Here is a 17,829-nt window from a genome sequence, read left to right as displayed (position 1 = left end):
AATAATAATAATAATAACAATAATAACATGATTATATTATTATTATTATTATTATTATTATTATTATTATTATTATTATTATTATTATTTACAAATGGCTTTTAAGGAACGCGCAGGTTCATTGCCGCCCTAACACAAGCCCGCCATCGGTCCCTATCCTTTGCAAGATTAATCCAGTCTCTACCATCATATCCCACCTCCCTCAAATCCATTTTAATATTATCCTCCCATCTACGTCTCGGCCTCCCCAAAGGTCTTTTTCCCTCCGGTCTCCCAACTAACACTCTATATGCATTTCTGGATTCGCCCATGCGTGCTACATGCCCTGCCCATTTATTGTATGGATTCGCAACAAGCGGTTTTTTACGGTGATGGGTTGTTAGCCTTTCTGCCAACCCCCAAGCTGGAGGACCACCCCTTATCGGTTGTCCACGACTGCTTGTTCAATATATTCGCAGCTACCCTCCATATCTGGAGGCCGTCTTATATCATGATTAATTAAAGAAGATGCAATTGTGTACCCAATACGAAATTAGGCATTGCAGTATTGCGAACATTCAGTAGGCCTGTTGCCATAACAACCGTTTCAGTATTATTTAAGGATGTTGCTTTAAGATCCGACAATTCTCGCCGTGTCGTCATCAATAATATTGCAACATAGACCTATAAAAGTAGATTCTTGTAATCACAAAGGAACTGTGTGTAATTTTGAATGTATTGAAGAGTTGTGGCATATTTTGCAATATAGAAGGGGAATTTTATTTGGTCGCTGTGAAAGGAAAGTGAATGATAAGCAGGCCGGCATTATCTTCCGAGCACTTCCTCGCATCGCACGCACATTGGGAAGTGATCTTGACGGATCGACGGATTGCTTCATGTCGCGGTGGACCGGCGGTGAACCCACCTCTGAAGTGTCAAGGAGCAGACTTTTCGGTAATTATATCTAGAACGTAAAACGTGGTATGTATTTTATCACGTACCTGTAGTGAAATCTTACAGCAATTTTAGGCAAAAACATCTTTGAAATACGAATATATTAAGAAGCCGGTTAAGTTGCACAGATTTGAATCCGTTGGTGCTGAATATTCTGTTATCTTTAGGTGGAAAACCTTAATTATGTTAGCCCTCTATATGGGTTTGCTCTATACAGGGTGGAAGTGATATAACTGTGCAGATTTTAACAGCTTTATTCCTTGGATAGCGTACAACAAAAATTCTAATATCATATTAATCCCAAATGAAGATTTTTCTCAGAAAAAAAATCTCCTAAATTAATTAACACTGTTTTATTCCATAAGCACTGCCCGTACGATTTTGATTTTTACTCTTATCATTAGAGAAACTGATAAGGAATGATTTACCCCCTTGCAGTTTTTCAATAAAATGGTTTTCTTGCAAATTTAATAAAACGATTGACACGTACCGTTATTTCCTGCCATTATGACAACTCTAGGTACTGGAGTGACTAAGGGAGGGAAACTGCTGTTCAGATTGGGTACGTGTGCTTTCGTACGTGAGACGGCGACGCGTTGTTGCCAAACTACGCAAACTTTCAGCCTAATTTTCTAATTAACCATGCACTTAATTACAAAACTCATAGGTTTTTATTTATTTATTTTTATTTATTTATTTTAATGTATTCTCGTGACCAGAATATTGTACGAAATGGAAATATAAAAATTGGAGATTTGTCCTTCGAAGAGGTGGAAAAATTCGAATATCTTGGAGTAACAGTAACAAATATAAATGGCACTCTGGAGGAAATTAAACGCAGAATAAATATGGGAAATGCCTGTTATTATTCGGTTGAGAAGCTTTTGTCATCTAGTCTACTGTCAAAAAATCTGAAAGTTATAATTTATAAAACAGTTATATTACCGGTTGTTCTGTATGGTTGTGAAACTTGGACTCTCACTTTGAGAGAGGAACATAGGTTAAAGGTGTTTGAGAATAAGGTGCTTAGGAAAATATTTGGGGTAAGAGGAATGAAGTTACAGGAGAATGGAGAAAGTTACACAACACAGAACTGCACGCATTGTATTCTTCACCTGACATACTGTAATTAAGAACATTAAATCCAGACGTTTGAGATGGGCAGGGCATGTAGCACGTATGGGCGAATCCAGAAATGCATATAGAGTGTTAGTTGGGAGGCCGGAGGGAAAAAGACCTTTAGGGAGGCCGAGACGTCGATGGGAAGATAATATTAAAATGAATTTGAGGGAGGTTGGATATGATTATAGAGAATGGATTAATCTTGCTCAGGATAGGGACCAATTATTTGAACTATGACATCGGATGCAATGAACATATTTTTGAAGTTCATTATTTCTTTCTATATTTCTTAAGTACGCCTACATTTTACTATTTTATGTGAGTCACGAATAGATCTGTTACCATGTTTGTTTTTTTGTTTTTAGGTCAAGTTTACCCCACTTTACAGTGCATTTATAATTTTAACACACAGGCCTATTTTAGTTTCTTAACGATACGTAATTTACGAGTAGAACTACTTGCTATTAATATGTCGTAGGTACGAACAAATAATAGTGTTACTGTATTATTATCATTAAAGTCGAGGGGTGGGGGACGTCTCTGAAAAGAATTTATGGAATTTCCGTTAAAGCTCTTGTAAACAATGCATTGTGATAATATTGTACTTATGATAACGATTATTTGTTTATATCTCTGGCATCTGGGTTCTGTAAGCACTTCACTTATTGTATATATACGTGTAAATTAGAGCACAAAGTACCGGAGAATTCTATTGTTCTCGATAATTATGACATAGTCCAGCAGTGGGCAAAGAACAAAAGTATAAGCGAATTGTATTCAGGAGCGTTTGTCAAAATGAATTTTCACTTAGTGGGTGTCACTGCAATAAGGTAAACGAATTATTGATGTTGCAGAATGCATTGGTAGGTCTATATTTTTATAAAGCTTATTCGGTCTTTAGGTTAGTGTGGAAGATAACGGTTTAACTATGGAAGTACATTCGAACAAATGGTATAACTCGGGGTGGACAATAAATAACCTTTAAAATCTATACTAATAATAAATCTGTAGCCGAAATTTTTCTGGTAATTTTCGATTTTACAAAAATAATTGATCCTAACATGTATAATTAACCACCCTGAAACCGAAAATCGCTTTTTTTAAATTTTTGTTTGTATGTCTGTCTGTCTGTATGTTTGTTACCTTTTCATGCGATAATGGCTGAACGGATTTCGATGAAAATTTGAATATAAATTAAGTTCGTTGTAACTTAGATTTTAGGCTATATGGCATTCAAAATACATTATTTAAAAGGGGGGTTATAAGGGGGTCTGAATTAAATAAATCGAAATATCTCGCTTATTATTGATGTTTGTGAAACATTTTACATAACAATAGTTTCTTTAAAAATAATTTGCGATAAGTTTTATTCCTTGAAAAATTTTGATAGGACTGATATTTAATGAGATGAATGAGTTTTAAAATTAAAATAACTTCCATTTAAGACCGTGTAATGAATTTAAAAAAAAAAATGACTTCGTCTATAAGGGGCCTTGGACAGCAACAATCGAAAGCTATGAAAGATAGCCTACAGAGAATGTTTCTGTGTTTGTATGAAGTAATATCGGAAGCTAAATTAACCGATTTGTATAATTAATTATTATTTCACCATGAGAAAGTGTACTTTCTCTAGATGGACATACAGTAATGCTATAATGTTATTACAGTAACTTCTGATATGATATAATATAATATAATATGATATAATATAATATAATATAATATAATATAATATAATATAATATAATATAATATAATATAATATGTAATATTATATAATATAATTTAAGTTACTTGAAGGGTTCAGAACCATAGTGGGCCAAGCGCCATTTACTGAATACATAGAAAACAAGGGTTAAAATTGAACTATTACCATAATTCAATGGAAACCTATAGCAAGTAAAATAAAATATACACATTAAATCTAAATGATGTCAATCTTCATTAAACTATGGTTGCATGTAATAAAAATTAAGAAACATGTTAAAGGAATTGTCATTGCACCAAATGAGTGTCTCTGGACCAAAATGATCGCATTTTAATTATTTGGATGCAATTTAAATTAAGTAACATATTAAACGATTTATCCTTCTATCAAACACGAATGTTCCCTGGATCAAATGTCCTATTTTAATTATGTAATTACTTTATATTTATTTCTAACGGGTGCAGCGGAGCGCACGGGTACGGCTAGTAATAAATAAAGTTAAAAATTATGCACCAAATTCTTAGAATACCTGCAATCGAAATACGTGAAATTGTATAGATGTCATATGAAAGAGAAATTATATACAGAATAATTTAAAAACAAGAAACCATTTCAAGAAACCTGAATGGGTTACATTATATTACACTGAAGGGGAATTGTGAAGAATGAGAGATTTTCAAACCATTCGAAACTTGTAATAAAGTGACTTAAGTTTAGCCACTGTGAGAGTCACTATAAAGAAGTGTTTAAGTATCTGGACGGTGGCTAATTTTTGAGCGAGTAGAAAGAGGTGAAAGATGTCATGAATTTGGGAGTCCCTGAAAAGAGGTTTTTTATTTTTTGTTTTATTGGGTTATTTTACGACGCTGTATCAACATCTAGGTTATTTAGCGTCTGAATGGTATGGAGGTGATAATGCCGGTGAAATGAATCCGGGGTCCAGCACCGAAAGTTACCCAGCATTTGCTCGTATTGGGTTGAGGGAAAACCCCGGAAAAAACCTCAACCAGGCAACTTGCCCCGACCGGGATTCGAACCCGGGTCACCTGGTTTCGCGGCCAGACGCGCTAACCGTTACTCCACAGGTGTGGACTGAAAAGAGGTGCTTTAGTGCCTCGATGGTGACGAATTTAGAAGCTATTGGAAATGAGGTGGAAAAATCTGGAGGATGATGAATTTAGAAACTAGTGTTGAAATAAAGGAAAATCTGGTTTATGAGAAAATCGAGGTTTATGAATATGGTTGGCAGTGAAAAGAGGGTAAACTGCCTCAATGGTGGAGAATGTTGGAGCCGCAGGAAATTAAGTGTTCAGATTTCTGGTGACAAATTTTCAAGTTGTGGAAAGATATGAAATGTCTCTCGGGTGACGAATGAAAGAGTCTCTGGAAAGGCACGGTATAGTACACAGAAGGTGACGAACTGGAAACCATTGGAAAGAGATGTCGGAGGAGCGACATGACAAGTTTAGTTGTCTTGAAAAGAGATGGTAGAATGTCGACATTGAATTCAGGAGCCACAGGAAAGAGACAATACATAAAAATGTCGAAGATGACGAATTTAAAAATCACTTCGCCAAAATTTTGGAGTGCCTGGAAGATTGCGAATTTGGGAGCTGCTAGAAAAAGTTGGTCTAAGTATTTTAAGGTTAACTAGTCGAGAACTTGCTTACACATGGCAGATGGTGATGAGCCAGTCGTTTAAAACATTAGATTGAAATAGAGTCTTACAGAGTTCAGTGATAGCCATATGAAGGATATATCATGTTCCGGCCATGTCATCGCAGTGACGTATCAACTGGTGAGGTCATGTTCTCGTTTGCGTTCCTGTCTCCTCCAAGTGGAGACGTACTGGCCATATGTGGATGTGTTACCCCAAGGCGGTGTAAGAACCGACCGCTGCAAAACGGAGAGAGTCTGATCCAGCCATAAGCTTTGTCAATCCTTACAAAATTGAAAACTGGACACCATGGGGCATGATAATAAGGAACCAATGGAAAGAGATTTGTTTTGCGAAAAACGTTTGTAGTTACCCTTCTAGTATTTTGATTTCATCTGCCCTTGTCATTCTGCCATTGCTCCATTATCGTTAAGTCCTGATTTATATGTACTAAAAGTTAATATTTTTACTCAGTATGGGTCACCCTGGGGACGCAGTCAGTATAGTGCTGGTCTTCTGTGCCCGAGGTTGCGGGTTCTATCCCAGCCCAGGTCGATGGCATTTAAGTGTGCTTAAGTAAAACATATTTAATTTATTCAGTATGGTCTATATTCACACAATCAATGCCAGTGTTAACGCTCCTACGCCTCTTATAAATGAGTGCGTGGTTTAGAAGATGCATTGTCTAGTCCTTGTGACGAAGTTCTATTGTTAAATTTCTGAGTCTTATGAACCAGACTTTAAAACCCGCCTACTGACACTACATCCATTCAAGCATTCTAATATATATAAATCTGTGTCTCATGTTGTTTTTAAGCGGTGATTTGCATCATGTCGGCCTCATGACCGAGAAGTCCCTCTACTTCCGAATGTCCGGTTTTGGTTGGAAATCCTTACAAAAACGAAGATAAAACTGACCATTGGGATCCATTCATTATATTGATTGTATTCATTATATTGTTGAGGGTGTAGAAGTAGGTGTTAAATGGGATCAGGAGGAGGAAGGCGTTACTGATGGTGATAGGACGATAATGCCAGTTGTGAAGGAGACTTCCAGTCCATACCCATATTTGATAGATTTTATCAGAAATGCTTCTACGAGAAATGTCCCATACAAATACAATTTCATATGGTTAGAAGTTCTGCCGTGTAGATAGATTGACGACGACGTTCCTTCTAGTCAGCTGGCAACATCGCTGCAGCGTTGAGGGCAAGAACAAGGCAGACTTGTGCGTGATTCATAAGGAAAGCATTCAGAAGGTGAAATAACCAGTGAATTCATTCATCCGGCTAACGTCAGGGAAGGTTCATTTCAAGGAGAGCTGTTACGGACTTCTTGGAATCTCTCTGCTTGGCAGCATGGAGGAATGCCATATATGAGGTGGAGATATCTCTCAGACTTATTATAGTTATTGGTTTACAACGAGGCGATAGCCCGAACCGGGTTGGACGTCTCTATTTAAGTCCACGTAAGTATGCCTGTATGGACGTCTCCATTGTAAGCTGGAACACTTCCATTATATTTTGTAATGTAGAGGGTCCTCTGAGGTTGGCGATCTATTCACTCAAGCATCGCTGATTGGATCCGAGTCGGCACGATGGAGTTTGAGAGGATAATCGCAAGTACGCTTTTAGTGGGACGAAGAAATACAGCTGTTGGTTGCATAGAAAGAAACCCGCTTTGACAAGACTTACAAAAAAAAAAAAAACTGCAAATGCGACGAGTTGGAATACTCAATCACTTGTGAAACGTAATATATTACGCGATTTTTCAATAGTGTGAAAATATAATTTCGAAAAATTCCAGATATTACTGTGAGAGAGTTGTAAGATCCGCACGACGATTAGTTAAATATTTTTCGTAGCATCCGATATCTAATGCTATATTTTAATGTTCCACTCATTACAGATCTTCAGAAGTGCATTTCCATGGTGTTAGAGAAGGGGGCTGGCTTCGATATGATATCGTAAGTTTTGCCTTCATGTGTCTTCCCTAAATGCAGGCCTGCAGAACTCGTAAGGAGGGGAAATATGACGTCAGCCTCACTCCACTTCTATTGGGGATGATCGACTTCCGCGTAGGGTTATTTACCTTCTCTTGTCGTCAAAGGTCTATCAGTGGCGGCATGTAATTTTCAAAAAGGATTGTAATAAATTCATTGTTTTTATAATGCGTTATCTCGTTTCAAGGTTTACAATTATGCTAGATTTCCTGTCGGTAGTGTCTTTGAGATTTCTTTGCACCTTTAGATTTTCGAAAACTCTCCTCCTATCATCACCGACGGAAACCTAAATTTATAGCATTTAAGTAATGAACCTTGAAAGTCACTATTAATTTCAATTGAATATGAACACAACGAGTGACGTCCTTAACTCAGCAGTATATAAATAAATAATGAATATACAGTTCGTAATAATGAACTTACCCGAAAGTTTGTGCATTCCATAATTCTTAATATGGATGTTGTTGAAATGTGGTTTAATATTGAAATGACGAGTGAAAATAAATTGGATGGGACACAGTAAACAAGCAATTCTTTCGTCTTCAACAACAAAATAATCATATTCCCATTTCCTTTGGAAGTAGTATTCCTTCACGGGTTTAGATTTTGCCATATTCCAGTTCTCTTTAAACTGCAGTACGCGTTTGTTTGTTTGTTTACTTATTTACTTACTTATTTACTTACTTATGTACTTTTTTACTTATTCATTCATTCATTCATTCATTCATTCATTCATTCATTCATTCATTCATTCATTCATTCATTCATTTGGCTGGAGTGCGTTACAATGTTGAATGACAGCATTGGCATCCGGTCATATAGCTATCACTCACTTATCAACGTACCTACAATTTATTTATCGTCCTATTACTAGTAAAACCAGTTAAGACCAGTAATACAAGTTTTGTAAAAACAGGAATTAAACCTTTATTAATGCACGAAAAATCATAATAAATTCTTCAAATAAAGTAATTGGTTTGTTACCTGCAAGCAACATTTCGGACTTATGTCATTTTAGTAAAATACAGAGCACGGAAAGACATGTCGGGGACTGTACTTAACTTATTTTACACAAAAAGTGGATTTAATCGGCTTTACTAGTAATAGGACGATATATACATAGGTAGACCTTTTTACATTATTTGCACACATACATTTTAAAATTTATTTTACATGACTTTTAATTGATTTACTTCCCTCATTCATTTTGCTCTTATTTTATAAAGGTATGTTCCTAAAAATTTTATTATCTGTTCATTTGTAATTCTTGATAGCGTATTGTATACCTGCCGCCGCGAATGAATGTTAATGCAGCCAAGCGTAACTAGAACGTATGACCGCACTGGTAGAAAAGGTGGGTGGGGTAAGAAAGGGGAGTATAGCAGTCGCTCTCAAGAGCTACAGTTCTGCAGGTCTGCCTAAATGCAGTCGTTCAATGTAGGCTATATTTATAAACTTTCGTCTATATCCCTATGGTATCTCCACATCCTCAACGTAACATATACTGTAGAAGTAGAGAAAAAGAAGAAGAGTATGAGAAATAGTAGAAGAAGAAAAGAATAGATGAGCGTGAGGAGTAGAAGAGAAGAAATAAAAATATAAGGAGTGGAAGACGTAGGCCTATGTAAAGAGGAAGAAATAAGTTATAACAAGGAAACACGCCTAAGTGGAATGATTCATTTTCTGTCGTAGCCTACTGCTTATGCAAAGAATTCCCACACCTAGAATGTATTACTGTGCAAGTGATAAACTGAAACTTGCCTTACCTCTTCCTGGAATCGAACGTTCCAACGCCCATGTTGTGTATGTGCAACATTCTATCCTCAATACATCAAGGCTATGATGACATGGAGGCGGAAAATTACAGCTCCGATCGCTTTAACTCGATTTTTTTAGTACAGACTGTGCCATTACCCTGTCGGCTAGCAGCTTTTCACCAGAGGGGATCGGGTTTCTTTCCCGGGTAGATCCTGAGAGAGTTTTGTGTGTCAGGTTTTCTCCACGCACTTCGGTTTGAACTGTAATTTTCATACAGTCATTGCTTTACCATTGGATGGATGTCAACTCTAGGTTTGAGTGCTTATGTCGCAGGGTCGTCGAAACAGCAACTCTCGTGAAGTTACTTTACGGAGCCCTTTTCTTTAAATTATTTTTAACAGTTGTATAATATTATGTAGAAGTCCAATTCTGCACAGCTAGAGCGTCGGCTTTCCACGCTGTACCCTGGTTTCGAAACCTGAATGCAGTTAATATTTACTTAAATTCACTGTGTACTCAACACCAACTGGGAACATACTTCAAATGCTCCGTCAAGTTTTTGAACAAATTTACTTACGAATTCCACAGACGCTAGGAACTTTGAAATGGGTGAGGAAGTCTATGAGTATAATGTTGCTGAGCACACATTAATAACCAGCGGTCTACTCTGTGATTTTAGTATAAGTTGAAGTGCTGAATCCGCCTCTGACGAAGATCCTACATGTTATGAAAGAGTTCGTATGCATAAAATGTGAGGGCGTGCACATTAAACTAGTAGGCTGCAGTATATCCTGCCCTATTTCTCAACAGTCGGTAATGAGATATTTCAGGAAACACGTAGAGTAATGATGGATGACATGGTTCCTAGGAATGACTGAGCTTCTATACTGCATGTGTGGCGATATTTCACGTTATCAGATGATGAACGTCAAATTTGATAGACATAAATTTCGGGCAAATTGCTTGAGATATGTCTTTAAATAACATCTCTAGTAGATAAAGAAATAGATCGACTATTGATCAGATTTTTTCTATTCGACAGATATTGGAGAAAAATGGGAGTATAAGAGTACAGTACATCAGATTTAAAAAGGCATATGACTCGGTTAAGAGAGACATTTTATATAAATTAAACATTTAAATTATGGTTTATTTAACGACGCTCGCAACTACAGAAGTTATATCAGCGTCGCCGGTGTGTTGTTTACGAATTTTTTTTTTCCAAACTCGGTTCGCAACGCTGCTGACGAGGAACTTCTAGAGCACGGTCAGAGTGCTGTTCAATTTTCTGGAATGATCTCAGGCCAAGGCGTGAGAACTTTCACACTTAAGCATTTAAGTTTTCATGCTTGTTTTCATCTCTTCTACAAAATAACTACTAATTGTAAGTGATTGAATGTCCCTAGTAGTAATTTATAGGCAGTTCAACATTATTTAGTTTTTTACCTAAATAAATCGACATAAAAAGTAAATATTGTAGAGACAGGAAGAGGGCATAGCCCCCCCCCAATGGCCGCTTATCTATTTATATATAAGCTGGTGTCGTGTTGACTCCATCATCATCTTCTTCTTCTTTTCTTCTTCTTCTTCTTCTTCTTCAACACTTAGGCACTGACTCCATGTTAGGAAGTCTCGCTATGCTGTAGGCATCCAGAATCATTACGTACTGTATAATATATTGTCTGTATAATACAAATTCGACTTGGAGAAAACTTCTGTAAGGATATGCTCATTAAACAAAGCTGGGAATATTGGGAGCATAGTATTCACTATTCAGTTCACGTGCTTAAGGGAAAGTAGGCTGCATGGTACATGGCGTGATCGATATGTAGCACACAACCTACAAACCTCACTTCGAGACTTTCTCTCCCTTAGCTCGTCGATGCGAGTCAATGAGGTTGTTCAGTTCTTTTGTAATTTACGGAATAGTGGGGTGCGGAACCATCTCCTCTTTATTGTTTTGCACAAAAAAAAAAAAAAATTGCACGTTATCTTTTATAAAACAGATTACTTGTTAATATAAAAGGAAGTTTAAGTTAGGCTACTGGCTCTGTGGTAACGTCTGCTAGTGACAGGTTACAATTTCTAATCGCGATTAGCGATCTCGGTTGTTGTTGTGTGTAGGCTATATTATTCCCGGTCGTTATCGGGGTAATCTTGTTTCCAGAACTACTCGTAGATAAAGTTCTCAGCTACCAGAGTGGTGTGAGGCTTCCCCGGGGGAAAAAAATGTTCACTAATTTAACCTTGTGAAAAGATTTTTAGAGCATCTGAACAATATTATGACCCAATTGCTTAAGAAATTCGAGCACAAGTTTTCATGAAAATGTGGCTGAAAAATATAAAAAAAAAAAACAAAATTGTGATAGCTGAACACAAAACAAACAAATATATTTTTTGTCTTATTGGGTTATTTTACGACGCTGTATCAACATCTAGGTTATTTAGCGTCTGAATGATATGAAGGTGATAATGCCGGTGAAATGAGTCCTGGGTCCAACATCGAAAGTTACCCAGCATTTGCTCGTATTGCGTTGAGGGAAAACCCCGGAAAAAACCTCAACCAGATAACTTGCCCCGACTGGGATTCGAACCCGGGCCACCTGGTTTCGCGGCCAGACTCGCTGACCGGCACTCCACAAGTGTGGACTATTTTTTGTCAGTATAACTGGAAGTAATAAAATCGAAAATCGAAAAATCGAAGGAGAATTGGGAGGAAAATTTAAAAGGTACGCAAAACGCGTCCTTGCAAGGGGTTGGGGGCTGTACAAAACTAAATATGTGAGCTCCAAGCCTGTTGGCCACTAGTCTCACTCCGGGTTACGCTGCTCCTCTGAAGGAGCTCTAGAAAATTTTGAAGGGGAATCCGAAATTGGACGTAACCTCTTAGGTACCACATACGCGAGGGGGACTGAGATTTGATCAAGTGATCACGGAACGGGGCGAGGAGGAGTAATAAAATGAAAATCAATAAATTAAAAAAATGAAAGCGTGGAAAACCGAGTAACTCTGTGAGAATTTAAAACAAAATAAAAGTAAAGCTGTTAAACTATGCATTTTTTGGAAACAACTCAAATACGAGAATTTATCAGAAAACATCTATAGATTTCTCTCGCTTTTAGAAAATTTTTCTAAGTTTCTCTCCTCCAACACCAATCTGTTTATCTCTTCTATAAAATTACTCGTAAGCAAGAAAATGATTATTGAATGTTCTTAATAGTAATTTATATTTAATTCCAGCATGTAAAATTTAATTTTTACATAAATACAGGGTGATTCAGTGACAATGTTACAAAATTTTAGAGATGATGGAGGTCATCAGTATGAACAACTTTCATATAGGAACCTATGTCCGGAAACATTCCGTAAAGAGTGCAGCAAAACGAATATTTGTAGAAGAATGGTAAGAGAAATTCTTTTGTTGTGCATAGGAAGAAAATGTAATATGTTTGTTATGTTCTAAACTACTTAAAGAGTTTCATATTACCACCATAAAGAGACATTATACAAAACTCCATTGACAAAATATTAATACTGATTAAGGAAAAAGCATTGCCGAGTATCATTTTTTGATATTATAAAATGTTTAAACTTTGCAAATAAGCCTAAATAAGGGAAAATTTCTCAGATTTAAAAATTTCCCGAAAATTCCCTACAATTCAAGATATCCACTCCTTAGGTAATTTTTATTAGATTTATTTCAATGTTCCGCTCGACATATGTATGTGAGCAATTTCTTTAAAAAATTAAACTTAATGTTGCCTAAGGCGCGCTCCCAACATTCATTTGAGCAATTACAAATCGCAACTTATGATGGAGAACCAGATTTCACTTCACTAATTAAAACATCGGGATAGGCTGATGAGTAATTTCAAATCCGTCAGAAGGATGCCAAGACATCATATAGTTCGGTTACTTATTTCTAGACCAGCGTTTCTCAAACTATGCTCCGCGGACCACCTGTGGTCCTCGAGGTCTGCCCTTGTGGTCCTTCAAAAAGGACAGAAGAAAAAATAAAATTCAAACGAAGTGCGTATTACACTATAGCTGAAAATCTCAGAGTTTGTAAATGACACATGGTAATCGCCTTTCACTTTTTCTCCCAGTACTGACATTTTATGAAATTTATTTACCCTACCCGTTCTATCGGCTTCCCACTCTACTCTCAGCAAAGAAAGAGGGATTTAAAGCACTATGAACGTGGTGTTTCTCGCTATCTTTTCCCTGCACTTCTGGCGCCATGCCTCTAACCCAGCTAGGGACTACCCGAATTTATAACAGGACCAAAGTACCGAACCTTTTCATGTATTTATGACTTTCTTAATATTTTGCACATTGAATGGTCACGTACTGTACGTCGTACACCAATAATAGAACATGCAAAATTGCATCTTTACTTGTTCAAAATCGCTCATGTTTCTGCATTAATTGTTTTTTATTTCTCTTTTTGCAGATGACGATATAAGAAATTTTCTTCTATTAACATTAACTTAATTAGTTAATACTAGTCTAAAATTAATTGAATTAAATTAATTTTAATTAATTATTTCCAAATTAAAATATAAATATATTGATATTAAAATATGCTACATAAATTATAAATTTGCTTTCGAAGGGAACAAGAGTAAGGTGGTCCGCGAAACTGTTCTGACTTAAAAAAGTGGTCCCCACTTCAGAAAAGTTTGAGAAACGCTGTTCTAGACTATACGGGTGAGGTTCAGTCCTCTCCTTCTCCCAGCCTATTGCTTTCTACCACCCTCGTCTACCACCCCTGGTATTTCATATGACGTCACCTACGTTGACGTTCTGTCGACTTCTGTATAAGGCAGTGGCGGCTCGTGCCGGATAAATTAGGTGAAGGTCAATAGAATTCTAGGTAATTTCCTAGAATCGTTATATAGCCGTGACGTCGCGAATGCTTTTGTAACCTATACGATGGTCATATTGAATTAATGTAATATATTCACCATTTTCTTAAGTTTTATGAAAAGCATATCATATAAAATAAACAAATTTTCAACATTTTCGGAAGCTACGTCCCCTTAATCCCGAAGAATTCACTGTCCCAGCAAAACTTCCGCACAATACATACCACAACATAATAAAACAACCACAAGTCCACATGACATAAAAAAGACAAAATCTAACACATTTTATACAACACATCAAATTAAAAGAGTACACAAGAAATAGGACCCATAACAAAATTCAAAATCACAATCATAATCGTAAACTGTATTCATATTTTAAATCAACTTCGGAACATGCAACTTCCGATATAAGCTTACCTATCCAGTAAAATCAGTAGCTACGATTAAATCAAAGCAGTATTCTGTTGAACAGAAAACTTACACTTGAATGGAAAAGAAAGGGGCACTAGTAATTTCATCTCTTACAAGTTCATTGATGCATTCAGAAATACAATCAATTATTTCATTTTGAATCGTTTTAGATTTCCCAGAAAGAACAGGCCTAATTTTTTCATAGTGATTTCTAATTTTCATAGGGCCAATGAAATGAGAGCCAATAATTCTTTGAAATTCCCCCTGTTCTGTGACGAAATACTCTCATCATGACCGCGAAAAGCCAACTCCTGCTTGCTTAGAAACAATACCGTATCGATTGCGGTGTGCATTACCAGTCTATTTAAACATACGTTTTCATTAAATTGACTTACGTATAACCTATAACTTTCCTTTAGTGCATCCGCAATGGTGTTCACGTTCTTCTGCAGTGCCTTTAATTGCAAAATACATTTAATGTGTTCAGCTGAATCTGCATGGCTGTGAAGACCGCGATTGACATTTCTGAAATCGCAAAATCCAGTTGAATTCCAAGCGGGTTTCTCGTTCCCCAGAAGAAGACAAGACCAACAATATAACTTCTCGTTTTAGTGACTCCCACATAACCAGTTGAAATCGGCATACCACGAATCTTCAGACTGAATATTGTATGACCGACCACCACTTTTCACTTTTTTCATAGTTATATTAATGTGACTTGTTGTTCTGCGGTATTTTAAAATATCTTGCTTATCTTCTGCACACCAAGGAGAGAACGGTGTCTCCAAAAGATTACACACTTAATCGTTTAACGGATTCATTTTTTCATCGCATTAATACACGTAGTAACACCTTCACACTTCGCTGCACTTATCACAACAAAGAATACGTAAAGCGAAATCGTTGGTCAGCGCGGGTCTATTGTACAACGTAGTTTCAAATGTTATGCCAACTTTCTTTATTACAGGATACTCAAATTATTTCAAAATCCATACAAAACATAATATTCAAGAGATGCTAACGTTAAAAAATACCAAAATATATACGTTATATGCTAAATTTAAACAATATTTAACTTCTTTACAGAATATTTTATGTTTTCTTATTTAGTTGCAAAATATTACAGTTTGCCACCCTGATCCAATGTTTGGACGAGAGAGAGATTCTGTCTTTCAAGAATAGAGAAAGGAGATGAATGCCTGCTCCACAGACCCTCATAATAGCTCGCAAAAGGGACCGGTAATTCATAGTAAGCAACTCGTTGTCATGGCAACCGGGTGTGTTTACTGAAGGCCAAAAGGAAAGTCTCATTCGGACCTTCAGCTGGTCTGCTAGCCACGTGGCCTGGCTGGTGAGGGGTTCATGTGAAGTGCTGCAGTGAATGTTAACTGAGCGGATTAAGCCGAACAAGATATAAAAAAATAGAGCAAAATATGGTTTAGTGAAGGATTCATTTTATTTTAATTTATTGATAAAATATATTTTATTAAAGCACGAACAAAGGGGTGAAGGTGGCCTTCATGTACTTCACTTGAATAACCGCCACTGGTATAAGGGGTTCAATTGGAACTCAAGACTGTGGTCAGCAAAGCCATTGGGTAGAACGATCAACTTTCAGAAAAGCTACCTACCTTTACCAGAAGAGTGTGTATAGTTAGAGGTGTACTTATCAGTGGCGTAGCATGAAATTTTGAGCAGGGGAAGCTAACTCAAGTTGTCTTTCATGCAATATGAGAAAACGTATAACAAAAATACAGTCTTAAAATAAATAGTAGTCAATGTCAAGTCAGCAGTCGAAGATTGGTTGGAACATCGTAAGTAACACCAATAAGGCATGACCTCAAATGATACATAGCAAAATATGATTTCACGGTTTACACATATCTCTTAACAAATAGACACGTATACGTATAACATTGGCTCACTCCCTGTCATACTTAGAGAAATCACAATATTAGTATCATTACGTAAGTATGCGTCTGTCTTTTAGTTGTGTCCTTCATTGACAGCAAGGGGGTCGGTCATTTCTTTTTAAATCACACTTTTGTTCGTAAGTCAGTCTTGATAATACAATTGTCCTAAAAAAGTCAAGTAAATTAGTGTCAGGAACTGTTATTTCGCTCATTATTTATTATATCAGCCACAATGCACACTAACACTTCAACTGAACACAACTGACGAAAAGGGATAACTCGGAAACTACTTATTTTAAATGTTAAAGCTAGCTTCTTGCGAGTCTTGCGACTAGGGTAGTTTAGTTAGAAAGGGATGGAAAATCTGCGGGGTGGATTACACAGAAGAAACCAGTCTGCTTGGAAGCTGGTGTGTGCAGGCTTCTTGTTTACTGCTGCATCACAAATCATTCTGAGCTGCCGCATCACAATATTTAACGCGTAAATATAAACTCTATTAAAATTAATAAATAATTTTCTCCATAAACTGTAGGTTTATTATGAAATTATTATTAACTGGGGAAGCTAAGCTTTTTAGCTTACATTGACGCTACGCCACTGGTACTTATCGAGGAGCAGCCGCGCACCCTGCCATAGCGATGTGGGCCTCCCCCCACCCGTGGGATTCAAACCCACACCGCCTTGTTTGACGAGTTGGCCTTGCGCCTGCTCAATTGGGAAACGGATGACGCAGCGGGGCATGACCAAATCGGCCCGGAGGCTCCACTAGGGGCCAACTTCTCAACTCCACAAGCGTTGTGATACATACTCCATGAGCTTTATCACGAGAGGGTTATTGTTGCAGCTTCCTTCTATTGTGCAATCTTGGATATAACTTGGCCCATCTGTTTTCTCGGTGGTGAGCGAATGGCAGAGGAAACCAGAGTAGGTACACTCTAATTCCGCCACGAAAGTTGCTTACAAGGAAAATCTTCCAGAATCATACGGTCGAAATATGGACGATGAGACACGAAGACCTTAAGAAGATAGTTAATATAGGGATCTTCTAGTCTGATTTAGAGAAACCAAAAACGCTCTCTGTGGTCCGTCAACTTTCATCAGTTAGGTCTGTAGAAAATCCTCACAGGTGTTCAACGAGAGCAACACGCAGTTTCCTATAGGCACTGATCTAGAGCGCTTTCAGAATAAGAAGGCATATAAGGCGGAGCTAGTTCAGGCAGATCTATCTCGACTAGCCAGTAACAGTGGAGCGGTGTTGCCTAGTTAAATCGTCGCAAAGTCTCGCTGAAGCGTCGTTTATTAGTTTCTTTCTTGCACGCACAATATTTATGGGTAGGAATGAATTTTAAGCTGTGCCATTCGATAGAGCTATGAATTCTGAATTCAACTGTACAAGAATGGCAATTATATGTCAACTGGCTCTCGTGTTATCGCTTTAAGACTAAGATATCGA

At 37.1% G+C, this 17,829-nt stretch overlaps 1 protein-coding gene across 3 annotated transcripts in view; it reads left to right on the top strand.

The window, feature by feature from the left end:
* Positions 1-17,829, top strand: part of Diap1 (Death-associated inhibitor of apoptosis 1) — a 200,419-nt gene that overhangs the window by 145,074 nt on the left and 37,516 nt on the right. Inside the window, exon 1 of one of the 3 annotated variants that reach the window (XM_069824660.1) lies at positions 830-933. The exons of the other annotated variants lie outside the window; for them this stretch is intronic. Within the exon in view, the coding sequence (XP_069680761.1) occupies positions 876-933 (58 nt within the window). The 5' untranslated portion in view covers positions 830-875. Of the gene's footprint in view, positions 1-829; positions 934-17,829 lie in introns of those variants that run through there. 3 annotated transcript variants of the gene reach the window in all.

This window comes from Periplaneta americana, chromosome 4 (genome assembly GCF_040183065.1).
Source record: "Periplaneta americana isolate PAMFEO1 chromosome 4, P.americana_PAMFEO1_priV1, whole genome shotgun sequence".
NCBI lineage: Eukaryota > Metazoa > Arthropoda > Insecta > Blattodea > Blattidae > Periplaneta > Periplaneta americana.
The sequence above is the reverse complement of the archived record's forward strand: the minus strand, read 5'-3'. Positions and strand labels throughout refer to the sequence as shown.